The sequence below is a fragment of the Toxorhynchites rutilus genome, chromosome 1, assembly GCF_029784135.1.
Source record: "Toxorhynchites rutilus septentrionalis strain SRP chromosome 1, ASM2978413v1, whole genome shotgun sequence".
NCBI classification, from domain to species: domain Eukaryota; kingdom Metazoa; phylum Arthropoda; class Insecta; order Diptera; family Culicidae; genus Toxorhynchites; species Toxorhynchites rutilus.
The window spans coordinates 14,613,264-14,635,346 of record NC_073744.1 but is presented as its reverse complement, the minus strand read 5'-3'; the positions used below and the strand labels follow the sequence as shown (position 1 = coordinate 14,635,346).

Sequence of the window (22,083 nt, the reverse complement as noted above, 5' to 3'; positions counted from 1 at the left end):
ATCATTTTGCGCTTTTCCCAAAAGAAACGATTCCGTTAATATTGCTGGTCTCGAAAAAAAGTTGCATTACTTTCTCATGCTCGAGATACGCGCAGCTGTTATTCTTAGTGGAGAAAGATTTGCTGCTGGTGAGCGAAACCAATTGACATTCAAAATTCTGTGACGACATTTACTTTGGTGACTAAATAAACGAAATAAATTCTGTCTGTTAATCTCAATAACATCGAAAGGAGTTGCGTTTGCTTCGTTATGATCAAGATTAGCGCAAATGCCATCCTTGTTAAAGGCAGTTTTGTGATTGGCGTGCGAACCCAAATAGTTCACAACATTCTCTATGGTTTAGCTTGATATTCCTCAAATAATTATGTGGCGCACAACTTTAACGCCTGCATCGCCATAGAGTCAGTTCAATGCATTGATGCAATGTCAAAGGCACCAATGAAGGCCATATGATCGCGGAAAACAAGCGATTTTAACTGCTTCGAATAAAGAATAAGTCTAAATATTTGCTTTAGCAGAGATCCATTATTCTTACCCTAGCGCAAATATTCCTCTTCCGCTACCTCCTCCTTTGTTTATGTAGGTCGGGCTCGATTATCCGAAGACTCGATTATCCGGGATTCGATTATCCGGCATTTTAGACTCGATTATCCGGAGTATTTTATTTTTGATTTTCGGAAATTTTGAATAATTTGTATAATAATTCTATATTGAATAGCTAATATGGGTATCAAAAGAAAGGGCTTGACTAGTAGAATACAGTTATTTATGGAAAATGCAAATCCAAGATGGCGGTCACTACAAAATGGCGGATTACATATTTTCTCAGAATCCCATCAATATGGGTATCAAATGAAAGGGCTCGACTAGCGGATTACAGTTATTTATGAAAAATTCAAATCCAAAATGGCCACCACCACAAAATGGCGCCATATATATTTTTTTCACAACCCCATCAATAGATCAGACAATAGGGGGTCTTTTACGGACCTAATTTCTGTCAGTCGTTCTGATTTCTGATTGGCTGATTTCGATAAATTTTGTAAACAAAGCCGATTTTTTCAGTGTTGCCAATAAAATAAATAGCGTTGGATTTGTATTGAATTTAGAAATGTTGAATTTAATGAATATTACAATATTTATTTTAAAGGAAATGTGAATGAATAATATGCTTGTTTATGTATGTGTTTTTTCACAATGGAGTAAAGAGAATGGCAATACACTCATTTGTCAATTTAGCTTCATTAGGTCCCTAATGCGATTTCATATTTCGGAATATAATTTCCATTGCTAAGAAGAAATGGAAAGTCTCATCATTCACTATGCAGATGGCAGAGTTGTTAGCTCTAGCTCGTAAATATGAAAAAAGAGATGCTTGATACCATCCAGGTTGTGTTTTGCTGACTACCAATTGTTACACTGCTGACATGTTCTTTTCCGCTGACTTATTTTGATGATGTAAAGAGCTAGGAATTTTGTTCTGTTCTGTCGAGGAAAGTTTTCGCTTCATCGACGGTGTACTCATAGTCGAATTCAATGTTCATGTCATCCACATTATCACTAAGGTTAGATGAAGCTGAAATTCGATATGATGTCGATGCTGCTTCACTGTCCATCAATTTCTGGGCTGAACATTTTCCTCGCCGCTTTGATAGCAAGTCCATCAATCCAACAAGATGTTCTTGTGCATCGGCTGTATGCGAAGCATTCGCTACTACGGTCATGTATTGCGAATGGGTCTCGATTTTCAAGTTGTTTCTGAATTACAATGGAGTTGAGCGCCGTTGTTTTGCACGAAACAACGAGAAAAGATTCTCCAGACAATCTTGGACGAGTTGTTATGGATATCATTATTATATTATAGATATGGGTATTTAAAAGACTTATTTTATCCTTTATCCTTTTTGAGATTGAATTGATCTGAAATTTCGAACATACATTCAATTCTACTGTCATTATAAAACTGCGTATTCCATAATCTTAAAATATTCAATTTGGCCGCCGCAAAAAATGGCTGAATAGCTTGATTTGAAGAAAACACTACACTATGAACAACATAAATTCGAAAAGGTCGCCGCCACAAAATGGTTGATTTTTTTGCAATCCCCTTAATATTGGTATCAAATGAAATGATTTGACTAATAGAATACAGTACAGGTCATACTCGATTATATGTGATTAGATTATATACAATTTTGGACTCGATTATATTCAGTGGGAAAAAATATTTTTTTATATTTCAAATATGACTTATTTCATGAACAAATGTAACTTTTTTTCAACGTTAAGGTTAATTTTAAGTGGCTATTACATGTACAGTGGGGTAAAAGTCGTGATTTTTGAAGATTTTGCTTGAATTTTCACCAGGAATTGTTTATATCGATATTGCAGCCAAATTAAGAAAAATAGAAGTTGTGCGTCAAAGAACAAATTGTGGAGCGGTTAAAGAACTTCATTTTAATTGATAGAAACAATCTAGTTTAATATAATTTTTTTGGATAAAATTGATAATAACAAATTAAAATTATTAACTTTTAAGTATTTCACTTCCAAAATGATATTAAAATTCACTAATATCCATAGTTGTTCCACTATTTTACCGTGTACTAAATTTCCTCATCTTTCAAATGAAAGCATCAGAATCGTTCTCCGTAGCGTACTTTTTAATGTAGAGCCAGTATGAAGCAACAGAGTCAGAAACAAAAAAAAAGTTCTGTAACTCTGTCATTGTTGAAATTCGAACATATGCGTAGAAGGATTTTTTTCATCAAATATGATCGTCTATCACCTCCTGAGAGAATCTGGATAATTTTTTTTTTCATGTGAGGAAGGTGTTTTCTGACTTTAAGGGGATGAATCAAAAATCAAGTTCCTCTTTTATTTTCAAAAAACGAAAAATACATGGAAAAAAATAAAGAAAAAAAATTGTTCTGACTCGATTATACGGAGGATTCGATTATCCAGAGTGAAAAAAAATCAATACTCCGGATATTCGAGTCCGACCTGTATTTATTATCGCGGCTGCATAATTTGTACCACCAAACAATCGTCCATCATAGCATCAAAATATTAGATGATTATTGCAAAACTATTTAGTAACAAAACTATTGGGAATAGTTTTGCTACTGTTATGCGAAACCAAATGACACACAAAACTCCTGAACAATTGTTTTCTTGGTGAGCCGATTGTCCTCTAGTTTAATGATCCCACAATTATGCACTTCAGAACCCTAATGGAATGGCGTCAGTTTGATGTAATAATTGCAATGCCAGAGACATCAGCGAGTGAGTAATTTGGTCGCGTCTACTGCTCAATCAGAAACGAAGACATGTGATGACGCAAAACAAGCGATGTTTATTACTTTGTATCTAGAACGATACTGAAAGTTTGCCTCAGCGATATCCAATAATTATGGTCTAGGCAAATATTCCCCTTCGTTCTTAACCTTCTCCGTTATTGACGGCATGAGTAGGGAAGTTCACAAATGAGCATAACAAACCAGGGGATTGTAATATTATATATAGCATAACAAACAAATCTTAGGGAATTTCCGATTCTTTTGGTATGTAAATCGCTAAAATCCGTTCGTGGCAAAAAAAGTTATTAACGTTAACTTTATTTCATAAAAACGTGACCTGTTTTCTGATTTGGCACCCTTAATGAAAGACGTAGTTCTACGTCAAAAGAGAATATTATTTACGTACAGCATTTTCGGTACATCGACGTTGGATTCCATATTCTCTTCATCGAAATGCACAAGAATTGTTCTCGTGGTTCTATCGAACCTTCTTCACTCGAAATTCCGCCGTCAAGTCTACCATCTGCTACATGCACCACAAAACAAAAAAGTTTGCACCTCCCGAGGGAGCCGTTTTTTTTTTGCTTTTTATGAAAGCCAGTGAAAACTCTGCGCCGAACAACGGGTGTGAGTTTACACTTCACATTTTGAGGCCACCTTCCGCCAGCGTCCCAACGAAACCAAATTGAAAAGCGGCCGTTTGTATGGATGATTGCCGTGAGGGTAATTTCATTATGGTGATACTCTTTGACACTGGAATCATCGTCATCTTCACCGCCGCCACCGCGTCATAAAGCCCGGGCTCACCTTCGCCGTTGAGTCGATGTCATTATTTGCTCCCGTGGGGACACTTGGCCCCGTTGTTGTTCGGGAAAAGCCGGCACACGGATGGAAATTTGCAATCTCAGACGAGATTGCTCCGAATTTTATAGTAATGGAAAAAGGCCCAACTGAAGGATCCCGACGACGACGACGACGACAAGAGGTAACGGCTCGTTATAAAATTCTAATCACCATCAGCTGCCTCTTGAATTGAAACATCAATTTCATATCTGGCGAATGTTGTACACCAGCAGCAGCAGCAGGGATTGAGATAATTTTTCAAAAACACACCAACAAACGCTCTCGGCACCAGAAGCTGAGCTGCACTTATAAGCTAATCCATCAACAAACGTTTTCTCGCTTTTGTTCCCATTTTTCTTTTCGCCATTTCGAGCAGCGGATAAGGATTCATTTTTCTCCCGTTTCCGGTGTGCAGCTGCAGGGCGCGTAGGGATGGAAGTAGTGCAATAACATCACAACAGCAGAAATAACACCGTCTTACTCTCGGAGGGAGCAAGACGCGGAACGGGAGGAACCACGCGAGAAAACAATATCAAAATGTTGCTGAATATGTGGAATCTGTAATGTATGTTCGTCGTTGATTTGCCCCGAAAGGGAAGCATGGCAAAGCATTATTTTGAGTCGAAAGGGGGAGGAAGAATATGTATCGCGAAAAACTATTTCCATAAATATTCCATCCAGTGAGCGTGACATTCGCTCGCAAACGCAATTTGCCGCACTACCCGGGGAACTGTCAAAGGCAAACAGAAGTCAGAAGATAGGGAACATCCCTCAAAATACTGCTCGGTGTGGAACCATGCACCTTCGGTTCTGAAGTGCGGCGGTGGTTATGGTGGTGGATAGCACTCATGAAATCTAGCAGCATCTCTAAACTTCGACAGCCCTCGAAAGTTACAACTCTCCCATATCTGCCGAAAACCAAAATCGGCCTGTTGAATTCGATACGATTCTTCGATTGCATTTTAGCCCCTCGACAGCAGATATTCTGGCAGATTTATTGGGGCGTAGAATTTTCCGCAACTATTTTGAGTGGTTAAAGTTTGCTCATTTGGGGCGCATCGAACACGACGACCCAACAATCCGTCAGAGGTGCGCTTCCCGCCCCAGCGAAGGATGCAAATGAGAATAAGAACTTGCTCAAACAAGCTGCTGTTTGGAGGGAAAACTGTAACGTGAGTTCGAGTGGAAAGTAGTTCTTTTTTCTGCTCTTCGAGGCAGCTGCACAACACCACTGATCCCTTGTCTCCGGACGTCACGTGTCTCTGCTGCTAGTGCATTTGTCTGTTTGGACCGTCTGTACGCCCTAACGACACGACACGACAAATGAGGGAAAGGAATCTGATGTAAAAGTGCACTTACAAGGGATAAAGACAGCGAAGAAAAGCTCCCCCGGACACATTACACAATGCTTTTCCCGGTCTTCTCGGCGTGTTGTGGCATCCGCTACCATCGGAGCTTGTATCACATTGTGTCTGGGAATGATCACTAATGAGTGAGGGCATATTTCACCTGCCTCGGGGCCAAGTTTACTCTGTAACTGCTGCTGCTGTTTGAGACGGTTGTATTTGTTTCTCTCGAAAAAAAAACACACACTCACACCGTCATTAAAGTTTTCACAGACACAATATCCGGAAGTGGCCACTCGGAGCACTCAGCTGGCGCACTAATTAGAATTTCTTCCCGGCTACCGATCAAAGAGCGTCACAAGTAACATCGCAATAATGGGGGTAATTAGCTTTCAGGCTAAATTAAATTAGAGCTCCCGAAAAGCCACCGCCGATGAGATAAAACAAAAAAATCCAGCAATCATTAATATCAATCCGCTTTCTTCTGATGATTCCGATTCTGATGAGCAGTTCGATGGATGAATGGGCAGGGCAGAAAGCGTGAAGGGAAGAACTCGACCCCGACAACTAATACCCCATCATCGCCACCATCTCTCGGCTCATAATCGCCACAGCGTTTCGTTGATTTGAAAAGTTTCCCTCTCCCTGGTTCCCGGTGTTTTCCCGGTAATGATTTTTCGGGAAGACGCAAAATACGCCATGTACACAACGAGGGGATGATGGCTCCATCACGCTCTATCACATCCGGGTTCTGTTTGGGATTTATTGGATTATTAGCTCGGATTGGGGCGGTAAGTTGGACGGCCGATTCGTCGGTAATTATGAACTTTATGGCAAAAGTTTGGTCGAAAGGTTCAATTGTTGTTGTTGTTGTTCTGCAAAGCATATCTTTTATTTCGGTAGTTCAGAAGAAAGATGAAGGGAGGGTTGTTTGCCCAAAAACAGCAATAGTATGCAGAAGTCTTGCTGTCGTTTGAGTCAGTGTAGAGAAAGCTCTTTTGAGTGATTTTCCTTGAAACAATAATTGGAAATCTATAGGAAGCACACGAGAAAGGACACTGTAATTTACAATTTACGTAAGCAGATAATTGCATTGAGCTTGAGTTTGAACTTGAGTAGACTGTACACTTCGTAGTTGCTCTCCGTGATTGACCTGAACCAGCGAAATTGCCCGAAAAACACCCCGAACGACGCTTGGGACTATCAAATCATTCTCATTGTGCAAGTTTCGGAGAATCGAGCTTTGAATAGTCAATAACGACGCCGGACACGTCCTTACAGTCACCACAGGAAGGGAAGGAATGTTAGTATAATATTGGCGACCCAAAGGCCTCTATAGCGTGGTTCAGGATTCACTGTGATGAGTGATGTGATTAAGAGTTTATCTATTTCTTGCTTTGCATAATTACCATGAATAACAGCTATTACAAGGGACCATACTGCTCTGGTTCTCAATAGTTTCCGGAACTTTTTCGGACATGCTACTATAGAGATCCGTCATTCGCCTCCGCCTGCGATGACAAATTGGGAATGCTAAAAACAATTAAATATCCGGTCTAAGGGTTCGAAAAGCAATAAAAAATAAATGTTTGGAGATAAAATTTGTCTTTGAAAATTCAAATTACAGAATTAATTAACCATTTTATTGTTATTTAGAAAATTTGATAAGCAACGTGAATTAATTTTAAAAAGTATTGCTACTACCCAATCATATAAGATGATCTTTGTTTGACTGCAATAGTTTCTTTTACCATTTTTTTTTATAAACTAGCTGATCCGAATTCTGTTTGTCGAATTTCCCGACCTTCCTTCAGGATTTTTCGAAAATTTTCCGATTTTTCGCTCCACTATATTGATCTACGGGAAGAGACGAATAAAGCAAAATACAGGAGGTTAAAATCGGACCATCCCTTCTTCGGGTTTTCCGCTCACCAACAGATTTTGCCTTACATTTTTATTTATATAGATAGAATCTGCTTTTTAGCACCTTCACAGACGCTTGTTAGAGTCTTTTACAGCTACTAGATAAAACTTATTAAACTTTTATGAGCCGTTGAAAAAAAATCAATAAAATGGCCGAGATTCAAACTAATGACCTTTGCATCGGCGATCTTCCATGATCCTCAATGATCCATACGTTTCTCCGTTAGACCATTCAAAAATGCAATGCCAAGCAGTCGAACATGAGCTTAAAAATCGCTTGCAGCGAATGCTCATTTTGGTAGTCCGTCATGTGTTGTACAGAAGCTGCTTTGCAGTTGATGAAATGTTTTCAAAACGTTTCCCTGGCATATTATCCAAGTAAATATCAATGATTGAACAAAAGCTTTTCGGTTTGGTCTAAATAATCTCTTGTACAAAGTACAGGTCAGCATGTCGTCTCAACAACCCCTCAATGCTATTGTCCGACCATTATTCAACTGACTAGTTTAATAACAGATAATGTTTGTTTGTTGGGTAACATGTATCTTGACAATTCCATAGGATGATTGAAGAAACAACTCTAGAGTAACAGTCGATTTTATGCACAATCTAGACTTCACAATTGATATATTTATTTCTATTTCTGTATATTTCAATAACTTTGTTGCACCAAGTCAAATTGCTTTTTTAATTGCACGTTAATTTCAGTTTTGTAAACAAAAAACTGTCATTGGGATCCAGATCCAGATAACACGGTACCAAGGGAAGTGGTTCAAACGGCAATAAGTGTAATTGTATTATTATTGAGATCGACTGGTAGCGAAGTACATTATCTCGATAAAAAAGAGTATTTCCCCTTCATTATTTTATTAGATTTTCAATCGTACCAACAACGCCATATCATTTCCGCGTATGATAGTTTGTTTACTCCCAGATTATTGAGAAATATTATAGTCTACGACCCTAAAATTTCAAAAAGTTTCCCTATACAAAATGTTTACCACCACGAAAAATCAGCTAAGGGGGGAATTTAGGAAATAGGTGGTTTTCGAAAAAAAAATAATGCCAAATGTCTTAAAATTGCATGAAACGTCGAGATCTTTTTTTTTTTTTTTATCTGTATTATAGTGATTTTCAACTCATTTGGCTGGTTCGTCACTTTTTACTTCCATTTTTGGAAGAATGTCGGGAGTGAGAATTGAACTCGTGACCTTTAGCGTGAGAGGCATGGATGTTACCACTACGCCAGATCGCCTCCACACGTCGAGATCTAGTGTCATCTCGTAAAACAGAAATTTTATCAAAAATGGACACTCTGGGACTTTTTCTTTCGGAGTACGAGACGAAACATATGGTTTTAAGTGCGAATAAAACAAATTATCTCGATTTTTAATTCGGAAATTGTTGCGAAATGTTGATTTGCACGATCATATACCCTTTGAAACATATGAGCTCACTCGAACTTCATTTATCAATTTTGCAGACGTTGAAATTTTAGTTTTTTGAAAACCGAAAAATCACCGGAAATTGGGGTTTACAAAAAAAATTTTTGATGCCAAATGTCTTAAAATTGCATGACACATCGGGATTTACAGCTATCCTAATTTTTTTTTTAAGAATCGACTTTTAAGACGGAAAAACGACCAAGCGCAAAAACAAATTCTTTTAAAGAATTTTTTTAGGTAACAGTAAATCTCGACGAGTAATGCATTTTAAGACATTTGGTAATAACTTTTTTTTTTGTAAACCCCGATTTTCGGAGATCTTTCGTTTTTAACCGTTTTTTACTTTTTGCAAAAATTGCTAACGTTTGGACTACTGAATCGATTAAGAAGATCGACATATTAAATTGACACAGACTTCAAATTCGATGTACCTGTGGAAATCCGCTTTGCAAATATACAAGCCAATTGGGGGGTATTTTTGTTCTCCCCGAGCTGTGTTTCCCTAACACGGACTTCAAAAACAATGTGCCTTGGGGAATCCGCTTTGCCAAATACATGCAAGTCGGAGGTATTTTTCGGTGTTGAGTTCTTTTGTACTCACTTGTCTTTTTTTTCCAAAATATATATTTTTATCAAGGCTCATATGGCGTTAGCCTGACGGGGCCGGAGTTCAATATTTTGACAGTTTTTCTTATTATCTATGTTAGTAATATGTAACCGATTACTCGCGGTCGGCTCGAGGTTAGTATTACAAGTGTTCTCGTAATTGGGATGTTGCTGTCTCCAATGCTCTGTACGTGTGCCCGACACGGGATACTTCCTATTGGGATGCAGCTGACCATTAATCAGCAACGCCCCCCTAGTCTGTACCTCATAAAGGGTGTGTCACATCAAATTGCATCACGGAAAAAACGCTGTAGAAATTCGCCCAGTAGACCAATCCTTTTGAAAATTTTAGACAGTAAAATAAAAACTATTAAACAACTTTTGGCATTTTCTTTTTATTCATACTTCGAGCCCAAGCCCGTATGCTCGCACCTTCCTCTTAACCCCGTCCATAAGGTTCTGTACAACGTCAGGTTGTAGTTTTTTTTTAACAGAAATCCATTTTCTCTTGAAGCCCGCCTCCGATTTGACAACTTTTGGGTTCTTCCGGAGGGCCTGCTTCATAATCGCCCAATATTTCTCTATTGGGCGAAGCTCCGGCGCGTTGGGCGGGATCATTTCCTTTGGCACGAAGGTGACCCCGTTGGCTTAGTACCACTCCAACACGTCCTTTGAATAGTGGCACGAAGCGAGATCCAGCCAGAAGATGGTCGGGCCCTCGTGCTGCTTCAATAGTGGTAGTAAGCGCACTCCTTAGGGTAAACCTGCCCGTTTACCGTGCCGGTCATCACGAAGAGGGCGCTCCGCTTTCCGCAAGAGCAGATCGCTTGCCACACCATGTACTTTTTGGCAAACTTGGATAGTTTCTGCTTGCGAATCTCCTCCGGAACGCTGAATTTGTCCTCTGCGGAGAAGAACAACAGGCCCGGCAGCTGACGAAAGTCCGCTTTGACGTAGGTTTCGTCGTCCATTACCAGGCAATGCGGCTTCGTCAGCATTTCGGTGTACAGCTTCCGGGCTCGCGTCTTCCCCACAATGTTTTGCCTTTCGTCGTGGTTAGGAGCCTTCTGAACCATGTATCTACGCAGGCCCTCCCACTGCTTGGTCCGCTGGACGAATGAACTTGACAAATTCAGCTTATTGGCGACATCCCGGACCGAACTTCTCGGATCACGTCTAAACTGCTTAACTACGCGCTTGTGATCTTTTTCACTGACGGAGCATCCATTTTTGCCGTTCTTCACCTTCCGGACGATGGTTAGGTTCTCGAAGTATTGTTTTAGTACTCTGCTGACCGTGGATTGGACGATTCTCAGCATCTTACCGATGTCCCGATGTGACAACTCCGGATTCTCGAAATGAGTGCACAGGATTAATTCACGACGCTCTTTTTCGTTCGACGACATTTTTCCAAATTTACGAAAAATTGACAGTGAAGCATGGCCAACGTGATCTATACACTCTTATCTGATTATAAGCGAAAGCTGAAGATATAATTCCTAAAAATTAAATTTCTACAGCGTTTTTTCCGTGATGCAATTTGATGTGATACACCCTTTATCTAGCGTGGTGCGTCTTTCTCGACTCGAGGAATCCAGGATAGAATGGTCACTAGCCGGCGCAATCATCAGCTCGTGTAGAGTTGTCATGAGAGGTACAACCTTTGGCTCTTGTTGAATCATCAGTGGACTGCACAACCTTCGGCCCGTGCATCTGTAAAGAGTGTGTGTATGTATTGCCGCGACTAAGTAAAAGTTTATCGATCGGATAGGAGGGATATGAAACGGGGACACAACGAAGGAAACATCATTAAACGTTGGCATCGGCGTTTCTGAGGAACAGGTATAGATGAAGCAGTAGATCAGGATCCCGGCTACCTAAGATATCGACGGGGATATCCGATTGTCTGCCTTGTGCTCTCAGTGCTCTAGAGAGCTGAGAGCGAGCAGTATGGAACCGGATACACGACCAGACAACATGCTCGATGTCGTGGTAGCCATCGCCACAATCACAAAGATTGTTTGCTGCGAGCCCAATGCGATAGAGATGCGCGTTTAAGTTGTAGTGATTGGACATAAGCCGAGATATCACGAGAATGAAATCACGACCTACATTCAATCCCTTGAACCATGCACTCGTCGAGACCTTAGGGATAATCGTGTGTAACCAACGACCGAACTCATCTTCACTCCACATGCGCTGCGAACTAATGAGTGTGTGCTGACGAGGAATCTGAAAAAAATCATTAAAGGCAATTTGCCTTTCAAAAAGTGTACCTTCTGAAGCGCCCACCTTAGCTAGCGAGTCCGCTTTCTTATTCCCCGGAATCGAGCAATGAGAGGGAACCCATGCTAAGGTAATCTTGAATAATTTTTCGACCAAAACACTCAATAGATGTCTTATTCTTGTTAGGAAATAAGATGAGCGTTTATCAACTTTCATTGAGCGGATTGCCTCTATTGAGCTGAGACTGTCTGAAAAAATAAAATAATAGTCGATGAACAGTGTTTCAATGACCCGTAGAGCATAGTATATCGCACCCATTTCTGCGACATACACGGAACAAGGATCTTTGAGTTTGAATGAGGCACTGGAATTTTCATTGAAGATGCCGAAACCAGTGGACCCGTTTATGAATGAACCGTCAGTAAAGAACATTATATCAGATCCAACTTTCCCATATTTTTCCGAAAATATCGACGGAATAACATTGGAGCGTAGGTGATCTGGTATTCCATGGATTTTTTGTCGCATGGACAGATCAAAAATGACAGAGGAATTGCAAAAGTATGGGAAGCAAACTTGGTTGGAGATGCCTGGTGAAGGGTGCACGTCGTGGGTAAGGTACTCATGGTATAAAGACATAAAACTTGACTGAGGAGTCAGTTGGAGTAGATTTTCGAAGTTATCAATCACCAATGGATTCATGATCTTGCAACGGATGAGAAATCTGTAGGATAATTCTGTGAACCGAAGAGTAAGCGGGGGTACTCCTGCCAAAACTTCGAGACTCATCGTATGTGTCGAATGCAAACACCTCATGGCTATACGCAAGCAACGATATTGTATCCTCTCCAGCTTGAGAATATGAATCCTGGCAGCTGATCGGAAGCAAAAACTGCCATATTCTAACACTGACAATATCGTTGTTTTGTACAACTGAATGAGGTCTCCTGGATGGGCACCCCACCATGTTCCGGTTATTGTTTGGAGAAAATTGATTCTTTGCTGGCATTTCTGTTTCAAATACGCAATGTGTCTCCCCCAGGTACATTTAGAATCAAAATATACACCCAGGTATTTGAAAAACATAGAGTGTTGGATCGTTTTGCCGGATAGGTAAAGCTGGAATTGGGCGGGTTCGTGCTTCCTAGAAAAAACGACCATTTCAGTTTTCTCCGTAGAGAATTCGATACCCAGCTTGAGGGTCCACGTGAACAGATTGTTCAGGGTATCTTGCAACGACTTTTGCAGAACGACGGGATTAGTACCCGTGATGGAAATAACTCCATCGTCTGCAAGTTGTCTCAGCGTGCAGTCTCTAGTTACACAATTAGACAAAAAACTGTACAAGAGGGGGCTTAGGCAGGAGCCTTACGGTAGGCCTATAAAACTGTAACGAGAAGATTTTGAGTTGCCATGAGAGAAATTCATGTGCTTTTCTGACAGTAAATTGTACAGGAAATTATTCAGAATTGGTGAAAGTCCACGATTATGAAGCTTCTCTGAGAGAATTTCCATGGAAACTGAATCAAATGCCCCTTTGATATCGAGGAAAACGGAAGCCATTTGTTCTTTGCGAGCAAATGCGATTTGGATTTCAGAAGATAGCAGCGCGAGACAATCATTCGTCCCTTTACCTCGGCGGAAGCCAAACTGCGTATTTGACAGCAAACTGTTCGTTTCGACCCACTTGTCCAAACGAAGTAGAATCATTTTCTCTAACAATTTGCGAATACAGGATAACATATATACCGCTCAGCTTTTGAGACGTGCAGACGTATATTCCCATTGCGCCTATCACAAGTGAAGCATTAACCGTTGGTTTTTCTAATACTATACTGTGCCGCGTCGCGTGATCAGTGTTCCGCGATAAGGCGAGAAAACACGTTTAAAATAGACTATTCTCAATTCGCCGTTAAGCCGTCGGTCGAAAAGCTTGTTGGATTTTGTTCTTCAGTTCTCGGATTGAAGATGGAAGACATCAAACGACTTCAGTGCCACAGAGGTGATGCATGTGCGTTCGTAAAAGTCAGTGAATTGGCGATCGCACAAAAAGTCGTCGATGAACATGACGGAAAGCACGAAGTGGAGTGTGAGGGGAAGAAACACACTCTTAGAATTACGCTGGAAGATGGTAGTGTAGAAGTACGTGTTTACGATCTCCCGGAAGATGTATCCGAAAGGAAGGTCGTCGATTTTCTCACTGCGTTCGGTGAAGTAATCTCGATCAAAGAAGTATCGTGGGGCGAAAACAATGAAGCCTAAGGTATACCGCTCGGCATTTGGTCCGCTCGTATGCTGGTAAAGCGAAATATAGATTCGTGGGTAACAATCGACGGAGAGCAAGCGTTTGTCGTGTATAAGGGACAGCTTCATTCCTGCCGCCACTGCAAAGAGCAAGCACACACTGGCATATCATGTGTCCAGAACAAAAAGCTTATTTACCAGAAAAGCTACGCGAACGTGGCGAAGCAATCTGGACATACTAATAGGTCAACCTCCAATCAACAACACAAGAAATCAGCTGGTGAGAGACCGACACAAACGAAGAAATCTACCGCTCCACCACTGACATCATCACAAGTGTTTCCGGAACTGCCGAGTGTTACGAACCAGAGTGAACCCTCGGGTTCAAAAACGCACACAAGTGGGCAGCCCGAAAGCACCTCATGTCCAAAACCGAATGCAAACAGCCAGCCTGTAGCCCAATCTCAACGAACCAAATTGCTAGCGCCACCGCAAGCTGTCGTAGCTGTGGACGATTTTTTCAAAAAACCAGCGTTACGATCGCAGAGCAAGAATAGCAATGGTAATGGAACAGATGACTCTACCACAACCAACAGCAGCAAATCGAACCGAGGACGACCTTACCTCGCCGTGAAGATACCGACGGAGAGAGTTTTGAAGTGATGCTAATCTAAATGGCTCCCACATCGTATAACATTTCGTCCATCAACATCGCTACCATCACGAACCCCACGAAACTGAACGCTTTACGAAACTTCGTCAACAGTCAGAACCTTGACATCGTGTGTCTGCAAGAAGTAGAGAACGAGCAGCTCTCCTTGCCTGGCTACGTCGTTTTGTTCAATGTAGACCATACGAAAAGGGGCACAGCTATTGCTCTCAAACAACATATACAAGTTACAAACGTTGAGAGGAGTCTGGACAGCCGACTGATTGCGCTGCGAGTGCAAGACACGACGATCTGCAATGTTTACGCTCCCTCCGGTTCTTCACAACGAAATTTTTTTCCACGAAACGCTTCCCTACTACCTTCGTCATAACACTACGAATGTAATCTTGACCGGCGATTCCAATTGCGTGCTTCGAACATGCGATTCGAGCAGCCCGAATGCGAGTCCCGCTCTCAAAGCAGCCGTCCAGCAACTACAACTGCACGACGTATGGGAGAAACTATGTCCCAGTGATAGTGGCTTCTCGTACGTCTGTCGCAACGCCCAGTCGCGCCTAGACCGCATCTACGTCAGCAGCGGTCTGCGCGACCACTTGCGTGTAGCACACACCCATGTCTGCTCGTTCACCGACCACAAAGCGCTCTCACTTCGTCTATGTCTTCCCCACCTTGGACAAGAACATGGTCGTGGATTTTGGTCCCTTCATATCTTATGACTAACTCATCATATCTTATGACTAACGAAAACGTTGCGGAATTCCAGTATAAGTGGCAATACTGGACCCGACAACGCAGAAATTACGGCTCTTGGATTGAGTGGTGGCTCTGTTTCGCGAAACCCAAAATAAAGCGCTTCTTTAAGTGGAAAAGTCGATCCGTTTTCGATGAATTCCACAGTGAACATCAACGTTTGTACGGCGAACTACGATGTGCATACGACGGATACTACCAGCATCCAGAAATGTTGACCACCATCAACCTACTGAAAGGCGAAATGCTAGCGCTCCAAAGGAGATTTTCTCACAATTTCATGAGAATCAACGAAACATACGTGGCGGGAGAACCCATATCGATATTTCAGTTGGGGGAAAGACGGAGAAAGAAAACCATAATCACGCAGCTGCAGACAGAGCGGGAGCAAACAATAACAGAGTCGAGATCGATCGAGGACCACATGGTCACCTACTTTTCGTCACTATACTCAGAGGAGGCGAGAGAGGCCGATGGGAACAGTTTCATATGTGAACGTGTTATTCCGCCAAACGACGAGTCTGCATGAGCGACATTACGACAGCAGAAATATGGTCTGCGATAACCGAAAGCGTACCACGAAAATCTCCTGGCTGCGATGGAATACCGAGAAAGTTTTACCATCGTATGTTCGACGTCATCCACCGCGAGCTGAACCTTCTGCTGAACGAGGCGCTCAGCGAAAATATTCCTCCAGCGTGGAGGGTATCATCGTGCTGGTCAAGAAGAGGGGAGGCGACCATACGGCCCGATCATACCGTCCGATCTCACTGCTCAACAGCGATTATAAGCTGTTCTCCCGTATCCTCAAAACCAGGTTGGAGCGGGTGATGAGGGAACACCACGTGCTAAGTGAAGGTCAGAAATGCTCGAACTCAGAGCGGAACATTTTCCAAGCCACTCTTGCTCTGAAAGACCGCATAGCGAGTCTCCGTCATGACCGTCGTGCTGGGAAGCTAATTAGCTTCGATCTCGACCATGCGTTTGATCGGGTCCGGCATTCTTTTCTCTTCCAAATCATGCGTTCTCTCGGCTTCAACGACGATTTCATCGCTCTACTCTCGCGCATCGTCAGTCGATCTGCGTCTCGACTGCTTATCAACGAACATCTCTCACGGTCGTTCGAGATTCAACGATCGGTACGACAGGGGGACCCGTTGTCAATGCACCTCTTCGTACTGTATATCCATCCACTAGTGTGCAGACTCGAAAGTGTATGCGGGAACGATCTGCTGGTAGCGTATGCGGATGATATCAGCGTGATCGTCACATCAACAGCGCAAATTGAAGCGATGCATGAACTCTTTACTCGCTTCGAAAATGCTGCTGGGGCAAAATTGAATTTGAGAAAAACTGTTGCTATCGATGTTGGGTTTTGCGAAAACGACAGTTTCAACACCCAGTGGCTGTCAACAGCCGATGTAGTCAAAATATTGGGTGTAATTTTCGCAAACTCGATAAAGCACATGACAACACTAAACTGGAATGCACTGGTGGGGAAGTTTTCACAACTAATGTGGCTGCACTCTCTGCGTATGCTGACGCTGCATCAAAAAGTGATCATGCTTAACACGTTCGGTACCTCTAGGATATGGTACCTCGCGTCCATTCTCCCACCGTTGAACGTACATATAGCGAAGATTACATCAACGATGGGAACATTTCTCTGGAGAGGGACTGTTGCCCGCGTCCCGATGATGCAGTTGGCTCGCTGCAAGGAAAAAGGTGGTCTGAAGTTACAATTACCAGCGCTTAAGTGTAAGTCGCTCGCAATTAATCGTCATTTGAAAGAGATCGGATCACTTCCTTATTACAGTTCCTTTCTTCTCCAAACAAATCCTCGACCACAAATTTCAGTAGATCTTCCTGACCTCAAACAAATCCTACAAAACTTATCCCAAATTCCACACCAAATCCTACAAAACCCCTCCGCCGATCAAATCCACAATCACTTCGTCATTCAAACCGAAACACCAAGGGTGGAACGAAATAATCCAGCAGATGACTGGCCACGCACGTGGCGAAATATTGCATCGAAGCATCTTACTTCAGAACAGCGTTCAAAACTGTACTTATTTGTGAACGAGAAAATTGAACATCGAAATTATTTTTCGTGATGCGGCGTGTAGATGACGAAAATTGTACACACTGCGTCAACCGAGTTGCAGAAACAGTAAATCACAAGTTTTGTACATGTGTTCGCGTCCAACTAGCTTGGACGGTACTTCAACAGATGATATCAGGCATCTTAGGCGGATGGAGGAGGCTTGATTTCGAGGAGCTGAAAAAAACTACCCTACTAGGAATTAACAGAAGGAAAACAGTGAAAATTCTTAAACTTTTCATTAATTATATTTGCTTTATCAATGATTCCAACGATAGTGTTGCGAGCGAAGACCTTCCAAACGACGAGGGACTGGTATTCCTGTCCCAACTCCACGGCCGACTGCCAACTAGTACTAACTGAATAATTCGATCGACTTATTTCGGATAGACTTTAAAATACTGTTGCGTCTTCAACGTTTGTATTTCGACTGACTGATATCGGACACATAGAGGATAGATCGTACGACTTTCTACAATAGTGTGAATGGCGAACAAAGAAACGCAGAAGGCGATCTATTTCCTGTTGACTGTCACTCTGACTGTCATTCAATTGCGTTTTCATAATGGTAATTTTTATAGCAAAGGTTTGAGTTCATTTAATTCAACTTTATATTCAATATAATTAAACCTAATCGACGACACACCGGGCCCCGTTGAAACCGTCCGTTTCAACGTTTATTGTGGTGGTTGGGATACTCCATTATCCTCTCCCAACACCCGATGCTCATGGTTTCCTTCGTTCTCCAGCGGTAGGACTCGAACTTCGGTGATGGCTCGCTTGTACGTTCCTTGACCAGTTCGTACAAGTACCACCCTTACCAACCCATCGGAACCGACGTACGTCTCTACCACCCGGCCAAGATTCCACATGAACGGTGGTAGTCCATCCTGCTTAAGCAAGACTAGCGCTCCCTTTCGGACGTTGGTAACAGCTGTCTTCCATTTCGATCGCTGGTGAAGTTGGCTGACATAATCCCTGGACCATTTGTTCCAGAAATCTTGCTTCAATCTCTGCATTTCCTGTAATCGAGAGAGACGCGTCAAATTTACGTCTGAAACATCGGGCTGAGGTATCGAGAACATTGGCTCCCCGATCAGAAAGTGGCCGGGAGTCAATACGTCAAGGTCATCTGGATGGTCTGTTAAGGGAGTGAGAGGCCGAGAGTTTAAGATACATTCGATGTGGGCAGCAGCAGTAGAGAACTCGTCCAGTGTATAGGACCTGTTTCCGAATATCCGGCGGAAGTGATATTTGAAGGATTTCACTCCGGCCTCCCACAACCCCCCGAAGTGTGGTGAGCGAGCCGGGATGAAGTGGAACTCAATTCCTGAATCCAGGCAGTAGTTCTCCCATTCGTTCGTTTGGAACTGCTGCAGATAACGCGCGCGTGCTGCTCTCAACTCGCGATCAGCCCCGACGAAAGCTGTCGCATTATCACAATGGAGCTCAAGTAATCGGCCGTATCGCGAGACGAATCGTGTAATTGCGTTTATACAGGCAGCGGACGTAAGGTCGGGAACGATTTCAAAATGCACCGCCTTTACCGCCAGGCAAACGAAAACCGCGATATACATTTTCACGTTTGCCCCCCTCCCATATAACGGACGAATTAGAAATGGCCCGCAGTAATCGAGGCCAGCCTTTGAAAACACTCGGGACGGAACAACTCTAACCGCAGGTAACGGTGCCATTTGTTGGTGCATATTAGGTGGGCGACACTTGAAGCAGGTAATACAATAGCGCACGATCTTACGCACCAGCTGCCGACCACGCAAAGGCCAAAACCGTTGGCGCATGGTTGCTAACAGCAATGAAGGTCCAGAGTGAGCTGTTTGCAAATGCAGTGATCGAGCTAGGAGGAGGCTCAAGCGATGGTCTGCTGGGAGAATCATCGGATATTTCGAATCGTAGGGGATTGACGCATTCCGCAAACGTCCATCGAGGCGTAGTAAACTATTGATGTCGAGGAAGACATTCAGATGTTTCAGGGGGGATTTATTATCAAGTTCGACCGTGTAGTTGGAATCACGTCTTTGTAATTCGAGCTGTATAATCTCACGATGAAAAACTGTTACCTGTGCCTTACGAACGAGGATCTTCAACGCGCTATCTATCTCGTGTGGTGTAATCCTTTCAAAGTTACGTTCATCCTTCTGGCGACGACAGTTTGCGGCAAACCGGATGCACCATGCAGATATTCTCAGCAAGCGTCCCAGCTCGGCGTAACGATAAAAAATGGAATTATCCACGACGATGGAAGTCAAAGCGATGATTTGGCGCCGTTCCTGGATAACATCGATGTCTGATGAGTTTGGCAAGATTTCAGGCCAGTCCTCCTTCGGTCCAGCGAGAAAGTTTGGACCGTGCCACCACAATGTGTCTTCCTGTATTTGTGTTGGGCGGACGCCACGTGAAATACGATCCGCTGGATTTAGATGTGTAGGAACGTGTCTCCATTGAGAGCCTCTGGTGAGACCCTGAACCTCAGCTATTCTGTTGGAGACGAACACCTTCCATTTTGTAGACACCGAACGAATCCAGTGTAGTACCACAGTTGAGTCTGTCCAAAATGTAGCACTAGCGACGACGAATTCGGTGGTCCGTAATTTCTGTACCAGCTGACTTCCGAGAACCGCAGCACATAACTCTAGGCGCGGTATTGATAAGCCACGTAACGGAGCGACACGTGACTTGGCGATCAAAAGGTGTCTTTCAATTTCTCCACTTGCGTTTTGTCCCACAACATAGACACAGGAACCATACCCTCGCTGAGACGCATCACTGAAACAATGGAGTTGATATTCGCGTTGTTGATTGGGAAGCACACACCGGGGCACTGTGAGCTTCGCGAGAATGGGTAATTCCACACGAAAATTCTGCCACCAATTGCTGTCTTCGTCAGATAACTCTTCGTCCCAAGATAGACACTTCGTCCATAGCTCCTGAATGAACATTTTGACGTTAATCACTACCGGTCCAAGGAATCCGAGTGGGTCGAAAAGCTGAGACATCTCCGACACCACGACGCGCTTGGTTACTCCATTCAATTCCGTCAGCGAAGGAATTTTTATTCTGAAGCAATCTGAGCTGGCATCCCATAGCAGTCCGAGAGTTTTTGTAAGATGGGACTGACCGATTTCGATTTGCGAAGCATTTTCCCACAGCTCGCTAGGGATGTGTTGCAACACTCTTGAATCGTTTGTGCACCACTTCCGCAATGTGAATCCTCCCTTTGCTAACAGAGCCTGCAACTGTCGACAAGTTTCCGCTACCTCCCCTGGATCGTCTCCTCCGGCCAAAACATCGTCAACGTAGAAACGTTCTTTTACGACGGGTGCCACAAGAGGATATTTCTGTCCTTCGTCCTCTGCCAGTTTGTTGAGCACAGCAGCTGCATGGTACGGAGAACTAGTGAGCCCGTACGTGACCGTTTTGAGCTGATATGTTTGTACTGGTTGCGAAGGATCTCGGCGCCAGAGGATCTGCTGAAACTTCCGATCTTCCGGGTGTATCCAGACTTGGCGGAACATTTTCTCCGCGTCAGCCGTGAAAACAAACTTGGGCATCCGGAAATTGATCACTGTCGAGATCAGTGGGGGCTGTACGATGGGGCCAGTCTGCAACACTTCGTTTAGTGATAGATGACCAGTTGCTTTGCTGCTGGCGTCGAAAACGATACGGGTTTTAGTGGTGCTGCTTTCCGGACGATGGATGGCGTGGTGTGGCAAGAAGAACTGCGGGCCCGCGACGCGTATGACCACTTCCATATGTCCCAAATTGACGTATTCATCCATAAACCTCTCACTCACTCTCACTTGTCTCCAGTCATGCGGGACAATATTCAGCTCCAGAAACTTGTTGAACAAGTTCAGCAAACGCTGCTTTGCCAAGTCGGGGAGATTCTTCAACAAGTTGAATTTAATCTTTTCCGACCCCGGAGCTGAATTGTTACATGAGAGGAGGGCAATTGAGAATTCTACCATCGAAAAATTCTCATAATCGCATTGGAGCGGAATATCGCGTACGACGCTTTGTGCAGGAACAGAATCGGGGCAAACCTACCTTGCAAATTTGAAAATCCAACGGTCAGAGTATTCCTCACTTTCATTGGTATGGTTCCAGCCGCGCATTCTCCTAGCCGTATTCCAAAGAGTACTCATAGCGGTCTCCCTTGACAAACCATTGACGAATTTCCGCCAATATCCACGCTTTTTTGCTTTAATCAGACCTTTTAGTTTGGCTTCTAGAGCTTGGTACTTTCGAAACCATTCCACTAATCCAGTTTTCCTGAATTTTTTGAAAGCGGATGATTTTTCAAGGTAGACCTTTGAACATTCCTTGTCCCACCAAAGTGATGGAGGACGACGTCGGAAAGTGGTAGCCGGTACACGTTTCTTTTGAGCTTGAAGTGCGCTATCGTAAATCAAACTTGATATAAAGTTATACTCTTCAATGGGAGGAAGTTCATGCATCGAAATGATTGCTTCAGATATTAATTCCGCAAATTTTCTCCAGTCAATATTCTTCGTGAGGTCATACGCAATATCGACTGACTCACTAGATTTTGATTCATTGGCGATCGATAAAATTATTGGTAGGTGATCACTACCGTGGGGATCTTGGA

The 22,083-nt window shown here is 43.0% G+C and overlaps 1 protein-coding gene across 1 annotated transcript; it reads right to left on the bottom strand.

Moving 5' to 3' along the window:
• Positions 1 to 18,133: 18,133 nt before the first annotated feature.
• On the bottom strand, positions 18,134 to 21,226 carry LOC129765696 (uncharacterized). Its single transcript, XM_055766116.1, has one exon. The coding sequence runs from the start codon at positions 21,224 to 21,226 to the stop codon at positions 18,134 to 18,136; it is 3,093 nt and encodes a 1,030-aa protein (XP_055622091.1).
• Positions 21,227 to 22,083: the final 857 nt, after the last annotated feature.